This window comes from Phalaenopsis equestris, unplaced genomic scaffold (genome assembly GCF_001263595.1).
Source record: "Phalaenopsis equestris unplaced genomic scaffold, ASM126359v1 Scaffold000151, whole genome shotgun sequence".
NCBI lineage: Eukaryota > Viridiplantae > Streptophyta > Magnoliopsida > Asparagales > Orchidaceae > Phalaenopsis > Phalaenopsis equestris.
In genome coordinates, this window is record NW_018164593.1 from 294 (window position 1) to 17,821 (window position 17,528).

The 17,528-nt window shown below is 38.4% G+C and overlaps 2 protein-coding genes across 5 annotated transcripts in view; both read right to left on the bottom strand.

Annotated features, from left to right (window-relative positions):
* Positions 1-233: 233 nt before the first annotated feature.
* LOC110021916 (putative pentatricopeptide repeat-containing protein At4g17915) lies at positions 234-14,488 on the bottom strand. 4 transcript variants are annotated; one of them, XM_020720631.1, is made up of 5 exons: positions 14,108-14,488; positions 11,212-11,290; positions 4,419-5,946; positions 4,186-4,326; positions 234-592 (listed from the first exon to the last, which is right to left on the bottom strand). In XM_020720631.1, exon 3 carries the CDS (start codon positions 5,887-5,889, stop codon positions 4,510-4,512), a length of 1,380 nt encoding a protein of 459 aa, XP_020576290.1. In that variant the 5' UTR covers positions 5,890-5,946; positions 11,212-11,290; positions 14,108-14,488; the 3' UTR covers positions 234-592; positions 4,186-4,326; positions 4,419-4,509. The 4 variants fall into 4 exon arrangements, with proteins under 4 accessions (XP_020576290.1, XP_020576289.1, XP_020576287.1 ...); XM_020720630.1 differs by lacking the exon at positions 11,212-11,290 and having other exon boundaries at positions 4,419-5,940; XM_020720628.1 differs by lacking the exon at positions 11,212-11,290.
* A 2,335-nt stretch (positions 14,489-16,823) lies between these two features.
* LOC110021897 (probable histidine kinase 6) overlaps positions 16,824-17,528 on the bottom strand; it is a 19,983-nt gene continuing 19,278 nt past the window's right edge. Inside the window, exon 11 of the mRNA XM_020720605.1 lies at positions 16,824-17,342. Coding sequence (XP_020576264.1) covers positions 17,075-17,342 — 268 coding nt within the window. The 3' untranslated portion in view covers positions 16,824-17,074. The remainder of the gene's footprint in view (positions 17,343-17,528) is intronic.

Here is a 17,528-nt window from a genome sequence, read left to right on the forward strand (position 1 = left end):
ATCCCATTTTGTCGAGGAGTGTTGATACATGAGTTATGATTGAGGATGCCCTTATCAAGAATTCTCCTAATATAGAGTTAAGAAATTCACGAACATTGTCAATCGAAGAACTTGAACATGAATTTCGAACTAGGTCAAGATGAAGGAGTAAGATATTAAAAATGACTGCAACTTTAAATTTATCTTTTAAAATATAAATAAATGTCATCCGAGTGTGATCAACATTCAAAGTAATAAACCACCATTTATTGGTGTAATTAGGAGTGCAAGAAGGTCCTCATAAGTCACTATGAAAGAGAGAAAGGCATGAAAGGTGTGTAATTGTGGGGTGGATAAAGAACACGTGATATTTAGCTAACTTACATGTGAAATTAAAAGAAATTTTATTAGTAAACATCAACAAATACAATTATTTTAGATACTGGAAACTAGGATGACCAAAACGATAGTGTAACAACAAAATAGGTCATTCAGTAAACTGAGAACTGCAACTATTGGGTGAAGTCTCCTCGTTTTTCGTGCTTTTATCTTGGAACAATAAGAGCCCACCAACCCGCTTAGCAGTTCCAATCATCCTCCCCGAACGACGATCCTAAAAGACAAAGACATCAGAGGAAAAATGAGCAATGCAATCAATGTCATATGTCAACTTACTGACAAATAAAATATTACACTTCAACAGAAATACATATAACATATTCCAGAGTTGGATCTGTTGTTAAAACAATAGACCTTTTACCAGTAATGGAACTTTGGACTCGTTAGTAATTTTAAAAGTATATTTTCCTGGGCAAGGATAGTATGTCGAGAAGGCTTGAGAACTTCCAGTCATGTGGCATGTTGCATCTGAATCAATGATCCATGAATTAAAAGAAGTGTCATAGGATTGATACCTTGACGAATGTGAGAGGTTAGCCCGGAAAAGAGCAGACTGGATTCAAGCTGCTTGATTAAGTGCTACGATTGACTTTAAAGAAAATTGGAGGATTCCAAAAAGTTCTGGGTAGAAGCCGGTTGCACAGTATTGGATTCAGAAGCTGTAGTGAGACCCTTGACAGCAGAAGATTTGACCAAAAATTTGAATGCAGGTTTCCCGTGAAGCTTCCAACATTTATCACGAGTGTGTTTGGTTTGTAACAGAAATCAAAAGTAGGGTGACCAGCCTGGGATTGATCACTATTAGAGTGACAAGGCGGATACTTCGGCAAACACAGTGGACTCACCAAGCATGACAAGTCTCTGGCTCTCTTCCCGGCGAATCTCAGTGAAAGCAGTGTGAGTAGAAGGAAGAGGATCTTGGCCAAGGATACGGCCTCGGACTTCATTAAGATCTTTGTTGAGACCTGCCAAAAATTGGAACATGAGGTCCTTTTTCTACAATGTTTTGGAAAAAGTGAGAGGTCGGCCGAACATTCCCAAGTGTAGCCATAATACAGGTCACATTCTATTCATAATGCAACTAGATCATTGTACTGGTTTATGGTCTTTGATCCTTGTTTTGCCTCACGGATTTTCATAGATACCTCATAGAGTTGGCTTGAATTCCCTACATTTGAGTAGGTATCACGAACTATCGCTAGAGAGCACTCTCATAAGAAAGGAACATATATGATCGACCAATAAAAGTCTCCATGTAGTGGATCAGCCACAACATGACCATAGAATTCTACACTTACCAAGCTCCATATGTTGATCAGTCTTAGAAGGTTCACGAATCACACCAGTGAGATGACCCAATTTCCCACGCCCTTTGATGAACAAAGACACAAATTGGGACCATTGGAGAAAGTTACTATCGTTCAGTTTAAGGGTTTTAATCAAGAAGTTCATGTTTTTTTCCTATGCTCCAGTTAGAGGAATGGAGATTGAAAAATTAATCCTCTTGTGGACTGAAAAACATCTTCTTGTGATAGTTCAGTGCTGGAAGAGTCTGTCGTGATTCCGATTGAGCCAAAATAGATGTTAGGTTGTTGAGACGATGTAAGGCTCCGACTGCTGGAGGGAAGATATGTCCTTGGGAAAGGGTTTCTGCTAGAAGAAGACCTTCTGGCTGTCTGGAAGAATATTCTGGCAGTCAGATTACCTACTCTGGAGAGTCATCGACCAGCTGGGATCGAACAAAGAGGCAGGAACCAACGTATCTAGCGGGATACAACTAAGCAGGAGATGGAATCAAGAAAAAGAGAGGATCCAGCGGGAGTAGCGGGATCCAGCAGGAGAGTAACGAGATCCAGCGAGAGAGTAGTGAGATTTTGCAAGAGAGTAGCAGGATCCAACGGGAGACGAGATTTAAGTGGGATCTAGCAAGAAATTCCAACGGGAGGCGGAATCCAGCGGTAGATTCCAGCGTGACACTGAGCTTCCTAGCATCTGGAGGGGAGATAGCGGTTGGATTAGGAACCTGACTGTGACGCCATATTATAATAGAATAGAGTAGAACCAATGTGTCTCATATTGATGCAAAGAGAGGTATAAATACCCTATTACAAGATCTACTAGTAAGGAAACATATTAAAGCAGAATAGGAAAAAAAGAAAATAAATAAAAACAAATCAAAGTAATTAATATAGAAAACTACATATTAACATTCCAATATTCTAATAGTTTGAAATGAATCAGAGAAACCATCAACTACTACAAATATAAAATGCAACTTCCTGTTGAGACATTTATTGATAAATATGCATATACGCAAATATTATAATTTGTGAGTAAATAATTTTAAAAAATATATACAAAAATTTTAAAATGTGAAGCATAACATAGGAAAAGGTTAGAAAGAAATGGTCGAAAATATATTCATGCAAAATACGTTTAACATCTCGTGAAACACTCAATAAGAACAAGAGGAGATTCAAGATTCAAAAAGCAGAGCCTAAATAATTTGAGGCTAATGATGATGTTGATGAACTTTCAAAATACTTGTGTAACAATTGTTCGCCAATCATTTCCAAATAATAAGTAAAATTTCCAGCTCACCTCAGAAAGCGGAGCATCGCAAATTAATCAGATGTATAAAAAAAAGTAATGTCTAATCAACCGATATTTGAAGATCAGATACAACCACATAACAAACTTTTCATTGCCCTCACTGTAATTACTTCTATGCTTAGTGGGTCCAACAAATCCTTAAAAACAGATAAAGATCATATAACTGAAATTTAAATAATTAAACCACTCAATCATTTTACTCTAGAAAAAAAAAAAGGTCATGAAGTACAATAATGATCTAGTAATTGAGTATCTTCCTTGAAAGCCTTGAAAATGTTGGGCATTGCTAGCAATGAGGGGGTTCAAAATTAAAATATGGGATCTTCTTTACCACCAAACTTATAATTCTAGATTACAATGCCTAAAATGAAAGCCTAAAGACATTTAAAATCTTATAAATGAAACAACATAAAGAGAAATGCACCAAGTATTTTACTACCTTTTTTTTCTTTCTCCTAGTGCTTCTCAAAATCTGACTAGCAGCTCATAACAAGGCTATATGACCATGCAGAGGAAAAGCACTTGAATTCGAGCTACACAAATAGTCTTTCACTTCTAACAGTGTTTAAATTCAAATAAGGAAGCAAACAGATTACTAGTTTCCATTGGTGGTTTTTTTTTTATTATTATTGAAATATTCCATTGGTGATTTTTGGAGGGTATCCTTATTATTTTGTATTTATTTCCTGTCTTAGATTATTTGATTTGTTGTAATAAGAGGAAAGTCTTTTATCCATATTGCATGTGATCAATCGAATAAAAATTCTCCATTACAATTTCCTAATGATATAAGAAACTAGGCCCTTTCTCAACTTGCTCCTTCTCTCAATCGGGCGCCATCAAAATTCTAGTCTCTTCTACTTGACGCCATAATACCACTGCTATCAATCTCCATCTGCAGCAGGTCCTTCAGCTGGAAGCACCAATTTTCATAACAAGAACCATATGATGGTGCTATAATTATAAAAGCAAGTAAGATTCAAATCTAGGGGGAAAAACACGCTACTAAACAGATACTCAGCTTGATGGGAAAATCATTTGAGAGAATGATAAAATCTTGAATGTGCATGTTGCGAACCCTAACAAAATTAGCAAACTTCGTGAAACTACTCTGCTTTTTGAAAATAATTAAGTACTTATTTCGATTTAACCTACAATATCATAAGAAAATACATTTTATAAAATAAACAGCACCTGTAATTTTTCATGAACATCAAGCTCCGTTGTCTTCTACACCAGCTTGACAGATAAGTCTGCCATTTTTAGGCTGCGGATTAATCCTCTCTTCAAACTCAATCTTCTGCTACTGTTAGTCGGCTATTTTTTGCCTTCACACTAATAACCGCACCAAAAACATTAGAGGCATGGAATAAAGTTAGAACTAAATAAGGAAATCTAAGCATAACATTTTTTGAACCAAAATCAACCTTCCCAAGACATCTGCAATCAAGGAAACACGCAAGTGTTTCACAGTAGCAAAAATCAGGCCGCAAGGTACATTCATAGCCGAACAAACCCCTACTTTATGTCATTAAAAAATCGAGCCCTCCATATAGCAGCCTTGAGTTTCTTCGCATCATTTCCAAATCCCGAGCACCGAAGACCACGAAGGACTGCAAGTTGAGCAGACTTGAGCACACTAATGCGCTTACTCAAGCAAGTCCATAAGAATTTAGATGCAACACGAAACCTGCCTGCTTTACATAGACCATGCAACAAAGCCGAGTAGGTGAAAGAATCTCTTATCTTCATCATCTTAAACACACTAATGGCATGATCCACCTGTCCCGCTTTGCACAACCCATCAATAAGGCAATTATAAGCTACCACATTCATATTTAAGCCATTTATTTCCATTACACGCAAATGATTCCTAGCAGAATTAACATCACCCAATTTGCAGAATCCATCCACCAAAGTAGAGTACGTATATTCATCGCTTTGCAGGCCGGCTTCCTCAATCTCATTCAGCAGCCGTAACGCATCATTCATATTTTTTTCCTTGCAATACACATAAATTAGAGAATTATAACAAGCTAAATCAATGCCAATTCCATTATTAAGCATCTGCTGGATGCAAAGATGAGCATCTGCTGTCTTGCCCCTCTTGACTAGAGCACTAATAACCGTGCAATATGCAAACACATCTGAAGTACATCCTTCGCTCATCATCTTGGAGAATATGTCTAAACCTTGCTCAAACTTTCTTGACCTAAACAAGCATTTCATAACAGTAGTATAGGTTATGGCATTAGGAGCTATACCTGATTCTCTAATCTCCTTAAAAATGTTTATTACCTGACCTACTTTACCTGCTTTGAACAGCCCATCAAGCATTGTATTATATGTAACAAGCTCTGGAGAGAAACCAAATTTCTGTAACCTCCTAAATGTCATGATAGCGCTAACTGATTTTCCAGACTTGAAATAGCCATTAATCAATGTATTATATGTGACAATAGATGGAGAGATGTTTGTTGAACTCATATCAGAAAATATCTGAAAGGCTTCCTCTGGACACCCACAATTAAACAAACAGTGCATCAGAGTATTGTAGCTCCATTCATCAGGTTTTATTCCATCTTTTGACATTTCATCAAACAGATGCCGGCAATAGGAAAGTAGATTATATCTACTCGCTCCAGCCATAAGGGAATTGTATGTAATCACATCAGGCTTTACTCCTGCTTCTCTCATTCTTCTGATAATCAAATAGGCTTCATCTAAACCCACAAAGCGACAATACGCAGCAATCAGCGTATTGTATGTCACAACATCTGGGAGGCAACCGAGTCGTATTCCATCAACAACAACAGCCTCAGCCTTATTCAACATCCTCGCCTTACATAGAGAAGCAATGCAAATGTTCAACAACTGAGTCGAAAATCTGCCACGCATTCCTCAAGAGCTTCATCGCATGAACAATTCCTTCGCATATAAGTGTGGTATCTGAAACTTCAAAATCGGAAAATGCATTGAGTATTAGATAATGCCACTGACTTTTAAAAGTTCAATAAAGAGACAAGAAGTTTGAGTATTATTAGATGGTATGGACAGAAGGCCATCTCTGATCAATATGAATTTAGCAGAGCCTTCTCTGTTGTGCACGAAAAAACCTCAAGTACAGCATCTTGAACCAGATAAATTGCCGAAAAGCAAATTATTACTCAGATAATAGTCAAATTATGTTAAAATTAATAGAAAGGAGAAATCACAACCAGTATAAGAATGGTTTCCCACAAGGTAATTTGCTCTATTTGAAAGCAATTTATATACTTAACTTCAATTATAGCAAGTTTGCCAACGTAATTATGAAAAGCACTGCAACGCAAATACTTCTGCAATGAGGCAGTGCCAACCTAAGAGAGTGAAATCCTTCTCAGATTGATCAGCTCTAAAAGGTCTATAAAATTGTTATCAAAAGCACAAGAGCTCGAGATGGACTCACAAAGCAGTTACTGAGCTCAAGTTGGCACAAATATAAGTTAACAAGCTTTAGCAGCCTGAGCTCAACTCAACAACGCAAACAAAAGCTTGACTACAACTCAAGAAACATTAAATTTCTGCTATCACGAATCTAAATTAAAAATTTTCATCCACATCTATCTCCAAAACAGAAATTTGAAAAATGATTATTCTTTTACTTTGAAAAAAAATTTATCATCAATAGTTATCTAAACATAAGAGGAACCGTGAACAAAAGAATGGTGAAAATAAACCAGTTCCAATTACAAATCATACGATGACGAGCAACAATTCCCAGCTAGATAACAAATAATGTGAAGTAAGAAAATTGCTAATGGATGGATGAAAGATGGTTCTTGTGATGTGAGATCGATTAGGTCACAGTTGATTCAGCAACATAAGCTGACTGACGCAAGGCTTCCCCTTCCCACTTCAGGTCTTCTTGCTCTCCTAGCACCAGTGCACGAACATATTGCCCGATCTGTTGAGAATTGGTCCAAGTAAAACCCAGAGCCGAGCGGCCCGAGCAAGCATTATGACGGGACGAGCGGCCTCCCACGCCCTCCCTTTCCTTTTTAGTGCTTTTCTTTCCTGTAGGGATTGTATATTTGGTTGTTTTAGAGAATTAGGGCTAGTTCTTTTCTGTTTGTTCTTCATATTGATGTTGGAGTCCTCTTCACTCCCTGGTAGGGCTATATCCGTTGACGGGTGGTGCTTCAACTATATTCCGCTCCAGGATGGTGTGCATCTTCCTCTATTTTTAGCTGTCTAGGCCCTCCTCCTCCTCCTTCCCCATAGCCGCCGACCACTCCTTACCCACTTCTAAGCCTCCACTGTCCCCTCTCTTGCATTTACCTTTGTTGTCCCAAACCTCTAAGTCACCTCTCAGTCCCTACAGTTGATTCAGCAACATAAGCTGACTGACGCGGGGCTTCCGGCTTCCCCTTCCCGCTTTCCTAGCACCAGTTCACGGACAGATTGCCCGGTCTGTTGAGAATTGGTCCAAGTAAATCCCGAAGCCGAGCGGCCGTACAAGCATTATGACGGGACATGCGGCCTCCCACGCCCTCCCTTTCCTTTTTAGTGCTTTTCTTTCCTGTAGGGATTATATATATGGTTGTTTTAGAGAATTAGGGCTAGTTCTTTTTTGTTTGTGCTTCATATTAATGTTAGAGTACTCTCCACTCCCTGCTAGGGCTATATCCGTTGACGGGTGGTGCTTCGACTATATCCCGCTCCAGGATGGTGTGCATCTTCCTCCATTTTTAGTTTTTCAGGCCCTCCTCCTCCTTCCCCATAGCCGTTGACCACTCCCTACCCACTTCCCAGCCTCCACTGCCCCCTCTCTTGCATTTATCTTTGTTGTCTCAAACCTCTAAGTCACCTCCCAGTCCCTACCGCCCCCTCTCCTGCATTTATCTTTGTTGTCACAAGCCTCCCGGTCACCTCCAAGCTCCATTTAGCATTGTTGTCCCAACTCTCCCAGACACCTACCAACCCTTCCCATACCCTTACCCTTTCTCCGACATCACCACCGCCCTCGGATCTTCTCGGTCGGTCCTAGCCGAAGATTAGTTTATGTTTGTGTTTACTTTCCAATTGCGTCAAGTGGTAGCCCTATTTCAATATCAGTAAACGTTTGCTTTGTGTGTTCTCACTGATTTCTTAACTAGTCCCGGTATCATTTGGTATCAGAGCTAGCCTAATCCTAGTCCTATCTTAGAGTTTCCTAGCATCCGCCATAACCCAATAATTTTCTTTCCTATCATCAATTGATCTTTCCACTTCCACAAAATTTTTCCCTCCTTTTCCTAAACCTTAGTCAAGCCACCAAAGAGAAATATGCCCGAGCTTACCTAGGAAGAGATAAGGCAAGAGCTTCGTTGTCTTTAACAGAGGCCTGCGGAGATTGAAGAGTTAACACAGAAGGAGATTACCTTCGACCAAGATCTGGAGGGTCGAAGAGGAGAACTAGATGAAGATCTGAATCCCTTCCATAGAGATAATTTCAGCGAAGAAGATAGGTCATGACAATTCAGAATCCAATATCAGAGAAGGCTGAGAGAGGGGTATCTGAATCACCCTTAGAGGGAGACTCACAGAGAAGAGATATCATTTGTAGGGCACAGAGGCTTCGACATCAAAGTAGATCTGCCAGAGTTCGAAGGAGGTATGGATCCTGAAGAATTCATTGATTGGTTAAAAGTTGTTGAGCGGATCTTCGAGTATAAAGATTTGTCAGAGGACGGGCAGATCAAGAGAACTTACAGAGACAGAGAAAAAGGTAGAGGGATCTGTTAGTAGAAGAGTTCATGGAGCAGTTTGATCATTATCAGATGTAGTGTGATCTGACAGAGTCAGAGAAAAATGCAGCAGTCAGATACCTTGGGGGCATGAAGCCTAGTATTAGCAATGTGGTGCACCTATAGCCACACTAGACGTTGAGGGATGTCAAACACTAACCTTGAAGGTGAAAAGATAGCAGAAGCAGAGCAGACAACAGTCATCCTTCAGGCAGCAACCTTCAGGCAGGAAATCACCTACAGGTACAACGACCGACAGAGGTACCCCGAGAGACAAAAGCAGACCCGGGCAAGGGAGTGACACTCTAGTTCAGAGCAGGAAGAAGTAGGATGGAGCACCTCCAGCTGTCCCACGAGCAGAGTAGTCACACTTACAGACCAGAGCACAATGGAGGAGGTTAGAGAGGATACAACTAAGGACCAAAGAGAGATACATCATCTTCCCCCAGATGAATGAGAGGCACTCATAGTTTGACTAGCCCTACAAATTGATATTGACACGAGGGATTTGCAGTGACATCAAGAATGTGGAATCAATTGAGACTCCCGACTCAGAGACACTTCTAGTCGTACTCACTGACATGGCTGTAGAAGGAGAATTAGATCAACATGAACCAGAGATGTTTGGTAGAGTTCTCGGTCGAAGGCCAGCTGCAAGACCAAAGGTGGTGTAATGTGATCCCAATGGATGTCTTCCACCTTCTGTTGAGATGACCGAAGCAGTTTGATTAGAGGACTCAACACGATGGATTCAGAAACACATACTCATTTACCAAGGAGGGGCAGCACATCATTCTACTTCCTTCGACAGAGCTCGAGATCACAGGAATCTTATCGGCAGAGCTGCGTCAGTGGAGCCAATTCTAGTGACTACACAGGATGAGAGGATTGAAACACCCACTCCAGACACATGACAGTTACGCCATAGAGGATGTCAGAGCCTCACAGTCAACACTGTATCACCTGCACCACCACCGGACGGGAAGATCCTTCGACAGAGCCTGATGTCAATATAGGATTGAACAGACCGTTGGCTACTTTGGGAAGATTCAACAATATAGGCGTGACTTACAGCCTCAAAATAATACATCGATATCATATACTCACAAAAAGGGTAAGCTTCTCCCGGATTGAAGATAAGAACCAGAAGCTTCAATAAATGAAGTTGAACCTCCCCCAACCCCGGGAGACTGACGCGGGGTTTCCCCTTCCCGATGCGAGTTTTCCCGCTCGCCAAGCACCGATTCACTGATAGACTATCTGATCTATTGAAAACCAGTCCAAGCAAATTTCGGTGCAGAGCGGCCTAGGCTAAAGTTATGACAGAACGTGCGGCCTCCCGCGATCTCCCTTTTCTTTTTAGTGCTTTTCCTTCCTGTAGGGCTTATATATATGGTTGTTTTAGAGAATCAGGTCAAGTTCCTTGTTGTTTGTGCTTTAGATTGTTGTTAGAGTCCTCTCCTCTCGCTACTAGGGTTGTATCTGATGACGTATAGTGTTTCGGCTATATCCCGCTCCAAGGTGGTGTGTACCTTCCTCCCTTTTTGGTTGTCCAGCTCCTCTTCCTTCCCCATGACCGTCGGCCACTCCTAACCCCCTTCCCAGCCTCTGCGCCCCCTCTCTTGCATTTACCTTTACTGTCCCAAGCATTCAAGTCACCTCCCAGATCCTGCCACTGCCTCTCTTGCATTTACCTTTGTTGTCCTAAGCCTCCCAGTCACCAACCAGCCCCTGTCATCCCCTCTCTTGCATTTACCTTTGTTGTCCCAACTCTCCCAATCACCAACCAGCCCCTACCAACCCTTCCCGTACACTTACCCTTTCACCGACATCACCGTCACCCTTGGATCTCCTTGTCAGGTCCTAGTCGGAGATTAGTTTCTGATATCAATAAAAGTTTTTTTTATATGTTTTCGCTGACTTTCTAACTAGTTCTGGCATCAGACAGAGAGCAGTAACTCTAATGTGGCGAGTTTGACAATTACTGAAGGAAAAATTAAAGAGCTTCATTGCTTCAAGGCTCGCAATGAATGAGTTTAGTATATCCACCAATACTCTAATAAACAAGAGAGAAATTAGAGTTGGTTAGTTGCATGTATTTAAATTACATAAATTTTAAGATTACATAAGAAAATTAAGGGAAATTCACATACATACCACAAAATTCTTTTGTATTTACATCTGTTTTCAGAATAAATCATCAGCATCAACTGGGCTTTTATAAAATACCACGGAATGATTTTTTTATCAATAAGCCTCACAACTTTATTGTAGAAAGCGCAAGCAAGCTTAAACTATCCGCACAAAGATCTGAGCGAAAAATCAAAAAAAATTGATCGAAGGATGATATGATATTAGATCAAGGATGAAAAAGAAATTGATGGAATAATGATTTAGAATAAACACAAGTATCATCAAATAAATATCATATGATAAATTCAAACTTAATTACCTCGGGGATATCATTATCACCATCCACTATAGTAAATCAGATCCCATCTAAAATAAACACAAATCTCATCAACAAAATACTGCAAGTTCACAAAAATATAAAGATTAATGTGTGACAAAGCATCGGAACTGAGATATCAAATTTATTATAAAAAAAAAGGCTTTTGCAATATTCAAAATAATTGCAAGCTTCTTGATGCAATGCAAATTTAAATGAACTTTATTCTCTTTGGTCGGCGCAGCATTCTCAAACCATATAATTACATCTTTAGTATATTAGCCAGAGCGCATGTGGAAAAAAAAAAGATATCTTTTATGATTCATATTAAGCTTAAATGTTATCTTCATAGCTTTTGGTCCTGATTAGATTGCTGAAATGTTAAGATCTATATTACATATGTTAAACTTGACGCTTGAAATGCTAATATATCCAGAATTTGAATTATGGAGGTCTACATTGGAGTCTAAAGGCCTTCGTTTCATGTAGAACTAAAACTGAATACATTGAATGTAATTTTAGTAGTAGTAGCTCTAGTGGCGGAGTTGTAACTATGAATGATCAAGTCATTAAAAGATGTGAATGTTTTAGATATCTCAGATTTATTGTTCAGAGTGACGATGATATAGGTTGCATTTTCCTAGTTCATAAAATTACATTTTCCTCTTCAAAATCAATCTCATGTTGGGCATGATCAAGAACAACAAGAAACGTTCATTGTGTCTTATTAAGTGTCATATTTTCATTTAATTCTAATAAATTAAGACTCGGGCTTCGGCATTGGATCTTTCCCTGCGCCCCCCCCCCCCCCCCCCCTCTCTCTCCTCCTTCAGACATCAAGGTTTGTAGCGTTCTCTTTCTACCCACATAATGCTCAAGAGTCTTCTTCCTCCTCACGCTGCAGTTGTTCTTTCCTCTGACTCTTACCCCTATCACTGAATCGAACAAGGCTGTTAATAGTCTTCCAACGACGAAATCGTCGAGACGTTTGTTTGAAACAACCCATCCATTAGGTATAAATTTGATTTAATTCATTATTTCATTTTATTTTTTCAGGTATTACAGCAAAAGCCCAAGTCACATAAATGAAAAGTATACTCAATGATAAAATTCATAAAATATGGAAATAAAAGTCAAGTTGCAATGTTGATAATATTTTGAACACATAATCTGCTTATAGCACCACATGCACCCACATGAGTATGTCTCATGATATAGTTAAGCCAAATCACAAAATTCATTTCTCTGTAACATTGTGTCATATTTCCAAGTTTAGTCACAATGGAAATACGTATTCCAAATCATCTTACGATCTTAGTTCATAAAATTGCATTTACTTCTTCAATATCAATCTCATTTTGGGCATGAGCAACAACAACAACAAGCCTCCAATATGTCCTATTGAGTGTTATATTTTCATTTAATTCTATTAATTAAGATTATTTTTTACACAACATGCCCAAGTATTTTTAGGTCTATCTATATCTTTTTTAACATAAGTCGAATCTAAAACATATATTCTCCTCATTAGATCATCATATGATTGGCGTTTAATTTGACTAGATCATCTAAGATGACTCTCTCTAATTTTGTCTGCCACTGGAGCTACACCAAGCCTTTCATGAATACATTCATTTCATATTTTGTCTCCAAGTGTCAAGCCACTCTTCCACCTAGGGGTGTAAACGAACAGAGCTTGTGTTCATGTTCGGTTCGTTTGAAATAAGCTCGTGTTCGAAATTGTTCGTGAAGTCACTGTTCGTGTTCGTTTCTTAACGAACGAGTCGAACACGATATTACTAATATAGTATATTAATATACTATTATCATTAATTTATTATATATTATAATTTATAAAATATAATTTTTTAAAATATCATAAATTATATATATATAATTTTTTTAAATTATTTTATATTTCAAAAAATAACGATTCGAACACGACCGAACGCATCACTGTTCGTGTTTGATTCGTTTAACTAACCGAACAAAAAAAATTTGTTCACATTCGTCTCATTTACTTATCGAACGAATGGAACACGAACTCATTGACGAACTGAACACGAACTGCTCACGAACAACGAGCTTTTTTGACAGCCCTACATCCACCTATCCATTCTCATCTCGACAAACCTTAACCTAGTTTTATGCTTCTCTTTTATAGGCTAACATTCTACACTACAAAGCATTGCATGTCTCACCCCCATCTTATAAAATTTTCCTTTCAGCCTAAGCGGTATTTTTCTATCACACAATTGGCCTAATGCATTTCCCCACTTCAACCATCCAACATGAACTATAACAATGTCCCCATCTAGATCACCAATCACTTGGAGCAATAGACTTGAGTTAGGTAAAACGTTCGCTCCATTTAATGATTTGATCACCCATCGTTACAACCCTGCCACTAGATCTACTAATACTAAAATTATATTCCATGTATTCAGTTTTAGATCTACTCAAATGAAGTTCTTTAGACTAATGTAGACATCCATTGTTCAAGTTTATCCTAAACTCTTTCTCTGTACTTATCCACAAAAAGGATACCATACGAGAAAAGCATACAACAACCCAAGATTCAGTCTTCTTTTTTTTTTTTGGTAGTGCAGATGAAACTGCAAATCCTGCCAGAAAATATTGGCACTAGCTACAACTGGCCGACTCTTCTTCTGTCTTGTGAATGCCTAACATGGGCGACGACTAATCCAAAGAAGATCATAAATTCATGAAAGAAACGGCGAATCTAAATTAAACATTAACAAATCAATATAAAAATTAAGCAATCCGACAATCAGTGCATAAAATACCCAAATTCCAGCCTAGGAATAGGATCTCGAATTCAAAATTCAACTCAAAACAAACAAGCAAGAAAAAAAAATGCTCTAGCAAGGCAACGCACCTCTGTCGAGCTCCCCCCGACCTCTCTAAGCACGATCTTTTCGAGTCCATTGAACCCCTTATAAAGCTCCACAAACGGCTTCTCCTCTGACATCTCAGATCTCCCGTCAAAACCCTGTTCGATTCTCCTCCAACCTCTTTCTCTCTCAACCCCGCTTATCTCCTCAGCCTCTGCCGCCACTGTTCCAACACCCCTCTCGCTCAAACACTTCAAGCGAGACGGAAGGCGAGTAGATAACCGAAGCAGCGAAACTTTTACTGAAGCCTCGTCGGACACGAAGGCTGTATACCCTTAGGCATCCGAAACGCTGGTCTGTGGCATTCGTCTGTCGCCCGACGAAGCACTTGCTCGCAGGAGCAGGAAGATTCACATGCAAGCCACACGATTTCGGCGTATTTGCAAATTTAATGCGTAAACTTTTATTTTTATATACATGCCATCTTATCCATAAATGATATTTATAGTGTAATTTGAAATTTTAAGTATGATAAATATAAAAATAAAATTTATCATTTTATTGAGGATGAAAAGCTGGCTCCACCAAGACATTGTTAATCTTGAACCTAAACTTGTGAGTATGTTTTTAATCCATGTCAGTGATTTGCTAAGCTTAATCAATCACTTTTGTTATAAAATTTAGAGAATCAAACTATTCGAACTATTTTTTAAAGCAAGTAAAATCAAACTAATGGTATGTTTAGGGGAGCTGCAGCTTCTTAGCTATTAAGCTGCAGCTGTGCTGCGGGGAAGTTATTACGGGGAAACTGACTTATTGTTTGTTGCAGCTACAAACCAAGTAAAATCAAACTAAGGGTATGTTTAGGGCAGCTGCAGCTTCTTATCTTTTCAGCTGGAGCTGCGTTGCGGGGAAGTTATTACGGGGAAACTGACTTATTGTTTGTTGCAGCTATGTGAAAATAGTCGTCGAGCAATTGTTTCTGGAAAAAAGATCATTATATCACTGCTTAATAAAATTATTTAAAACAGAATTATGACAGTCACATATTTGATACTTCAGATGCAGAGATTTATTTCAAAAGAGAACAAAAGTTCAGATACACAACTCACTTAACAGTGAGTACCGAAAGTGCTAAAGAAAAAGAAAAAAATTAATAAAATAACAAGTCAAATAATGATGATATTATTTTTAGCATGAAGATGATGTATGTTTCGTCCTAAACTGTTATCCAATGATGCTATCAATTTGTAATCACTTTTGATAGTGGAATCAACCTATTGTCAGTCCATCGGAAGAAATCACACTTTTCTGCAAAACTCCGCAGGCATTTACAAAACTGTCGACCGTAGATATAGGGCTGACGTGACGTCAGAATGGAAGCCTCTAGTCCCATTGGCATTACAATCTTCGAGACATCCCTGAAATTTTGAGGTTCATCTTCCTGAAAGCAATGAAATAGAATCCATTACTGAAAAAAATGAATGCAAAAAGAAAAAACATATCAAAACTGACCAACACCAACTACCAGTGACAATTTTAAAGCATCCCCGAGTGAAAATTGTAGTTATTCCAATAAGAAATTATAACCACTATAATAGATGCTAAACACAAACCAAAAGCCACCGAAAATCCAACAAGTCTTTGCATATCCAAATGAATCTAATCCCACTGTAATAAATACAAATAAATTCAACCCAAAGTTAACAAAATCCAACAAATCAATGAGCTGATGTGCATACAGAAACCAAAATATATTTTTTGTGGCTGTGAAGAGAGAAGAAGATAAGCATACTGCGTGCGAAGAGAAGAGAAAAAGGGGAAGAGTAACTGGACAGCCATAGGAGGGGGAAGAGGAGAGAGAAGATCGGAGAAGAGCGAATGGCACCGTCGATGGGAGGGGAGAATCTTTTCGTAGGAGCTAGGGCAAGAAGGGATCGCGATAGCAAGGTAAAAAAAACTTGATCTTGAGGTATAACCCGTGGTGCCCTTTTTACTAATTTCCGCCCGCATCACTCCCCCGTCGCTCCCCCGCCACCGTGTCTAACGAACGAAAAAAACGGCCACAACCGCTCCCGCACAGCTACACCAAAAGGGCCATAAATGTAAATTTAATTAATTTGTTTTGATTTGATTTTAGACAAATCAAATATCAATAAATTTCAACATAGAACATAATTATCTTTTATTTAAATAGTATATATTAAAAAAATAAGAGAAAAATAAACAATATTTGTCTAAATTTATACTTTTAGCATGTCGAATAAATATTATTCAAATTGATTTTAAACATAATTTTAGTGAATTTATTTTTGTAGGGATTTGTATAATTAAAATTTCGAATTGATATTACATGAACAAAAAATTAAATAACTAAAAGATTTAAAAACTAACATTGCATCCATTACTTAAACTGTCTATTCTAAAAATACAAACTCATAATTCTGTACAGCTCAATCAAATTATGGCCAAAGATCAGTCTGCCATGTTCAATTGAGTTTGCATAAACTAAAAATTTAACAAACGTAGTATTATATATATATATATATATATATATACTTTTTTTTATTTGAAAGATTGGCAAGAGATTATTAGACGAGTCTCCCGACCAACCTCATGAGCTTAAGGATTTCATTCCGTAAATAGACGGGATCGAACCCATGACCATATGAACCTTACAAACTTTGCCAACCCAAAAGTAATGGTAGACAGCATATATATATATATATATATATCAGCAAAAGCGCTAAATTATGCCTGGCTAGGTTCTAAAGAATGGAAACAATGTTAAATTACCATAAAAGAAAATTTTAACATGGACCATAATCCAGCAGAGAGCAGAAGAAACAATTTCTAACACGTACACCTGCTATATCATGAATTAATATTTGCATTTCAGCCCCAGCAAAATCATCTTTTACTACTGACATTCTGGGAGAAAACTCTTGGACCAGAATGCTTCCTGCAGGAAAAAGATTGATTCTTCTGCTCTCCATTTAAAAATCTGATCATCACAAGTCTGATACAGGTTTTGAAGCCACGAACTTGGCTACAGCCTGAGATAATTGCTCTTCATCAAAGGGCTTGGAAACATAGCCATCCATTCCACACTTCATGCATTCCTCATAAGTTGCCTGGATGACATCAGCCGTCATGGCCAGGATTGGCAGGTGCCACTGAGTTGACTCACTGTAGCAACCATGGTGCGACGCATCTCCGCTCTTGGCTTGTTCATTCGCCTCAACCTCCATTATACGGACTTGTCGCGTTGCTTCAAATCTGAGTGAAAAAGATTCGGAATAGATTTATGACATTCTCCGAGAGCAAAAACCGAAGGAGAATGCAGAAATCAGGACATCACTCATTCTGTTGGATTATAACAAACTTTAGGCATTTACATACATGCTACACAATTTCTATGTATTTATGTATCTAACACCTAAACTTTGTTATTTACATTTATAC

Coding starts and splice junctions, on each gene's coding strand:
- LOC110021916 (XM_020720630.1), bottom strand. CDS start 5,889: ATGCGTGGCAGATTTTCGACTCAGTTGTTGAACATTTGCATTGCTTCT.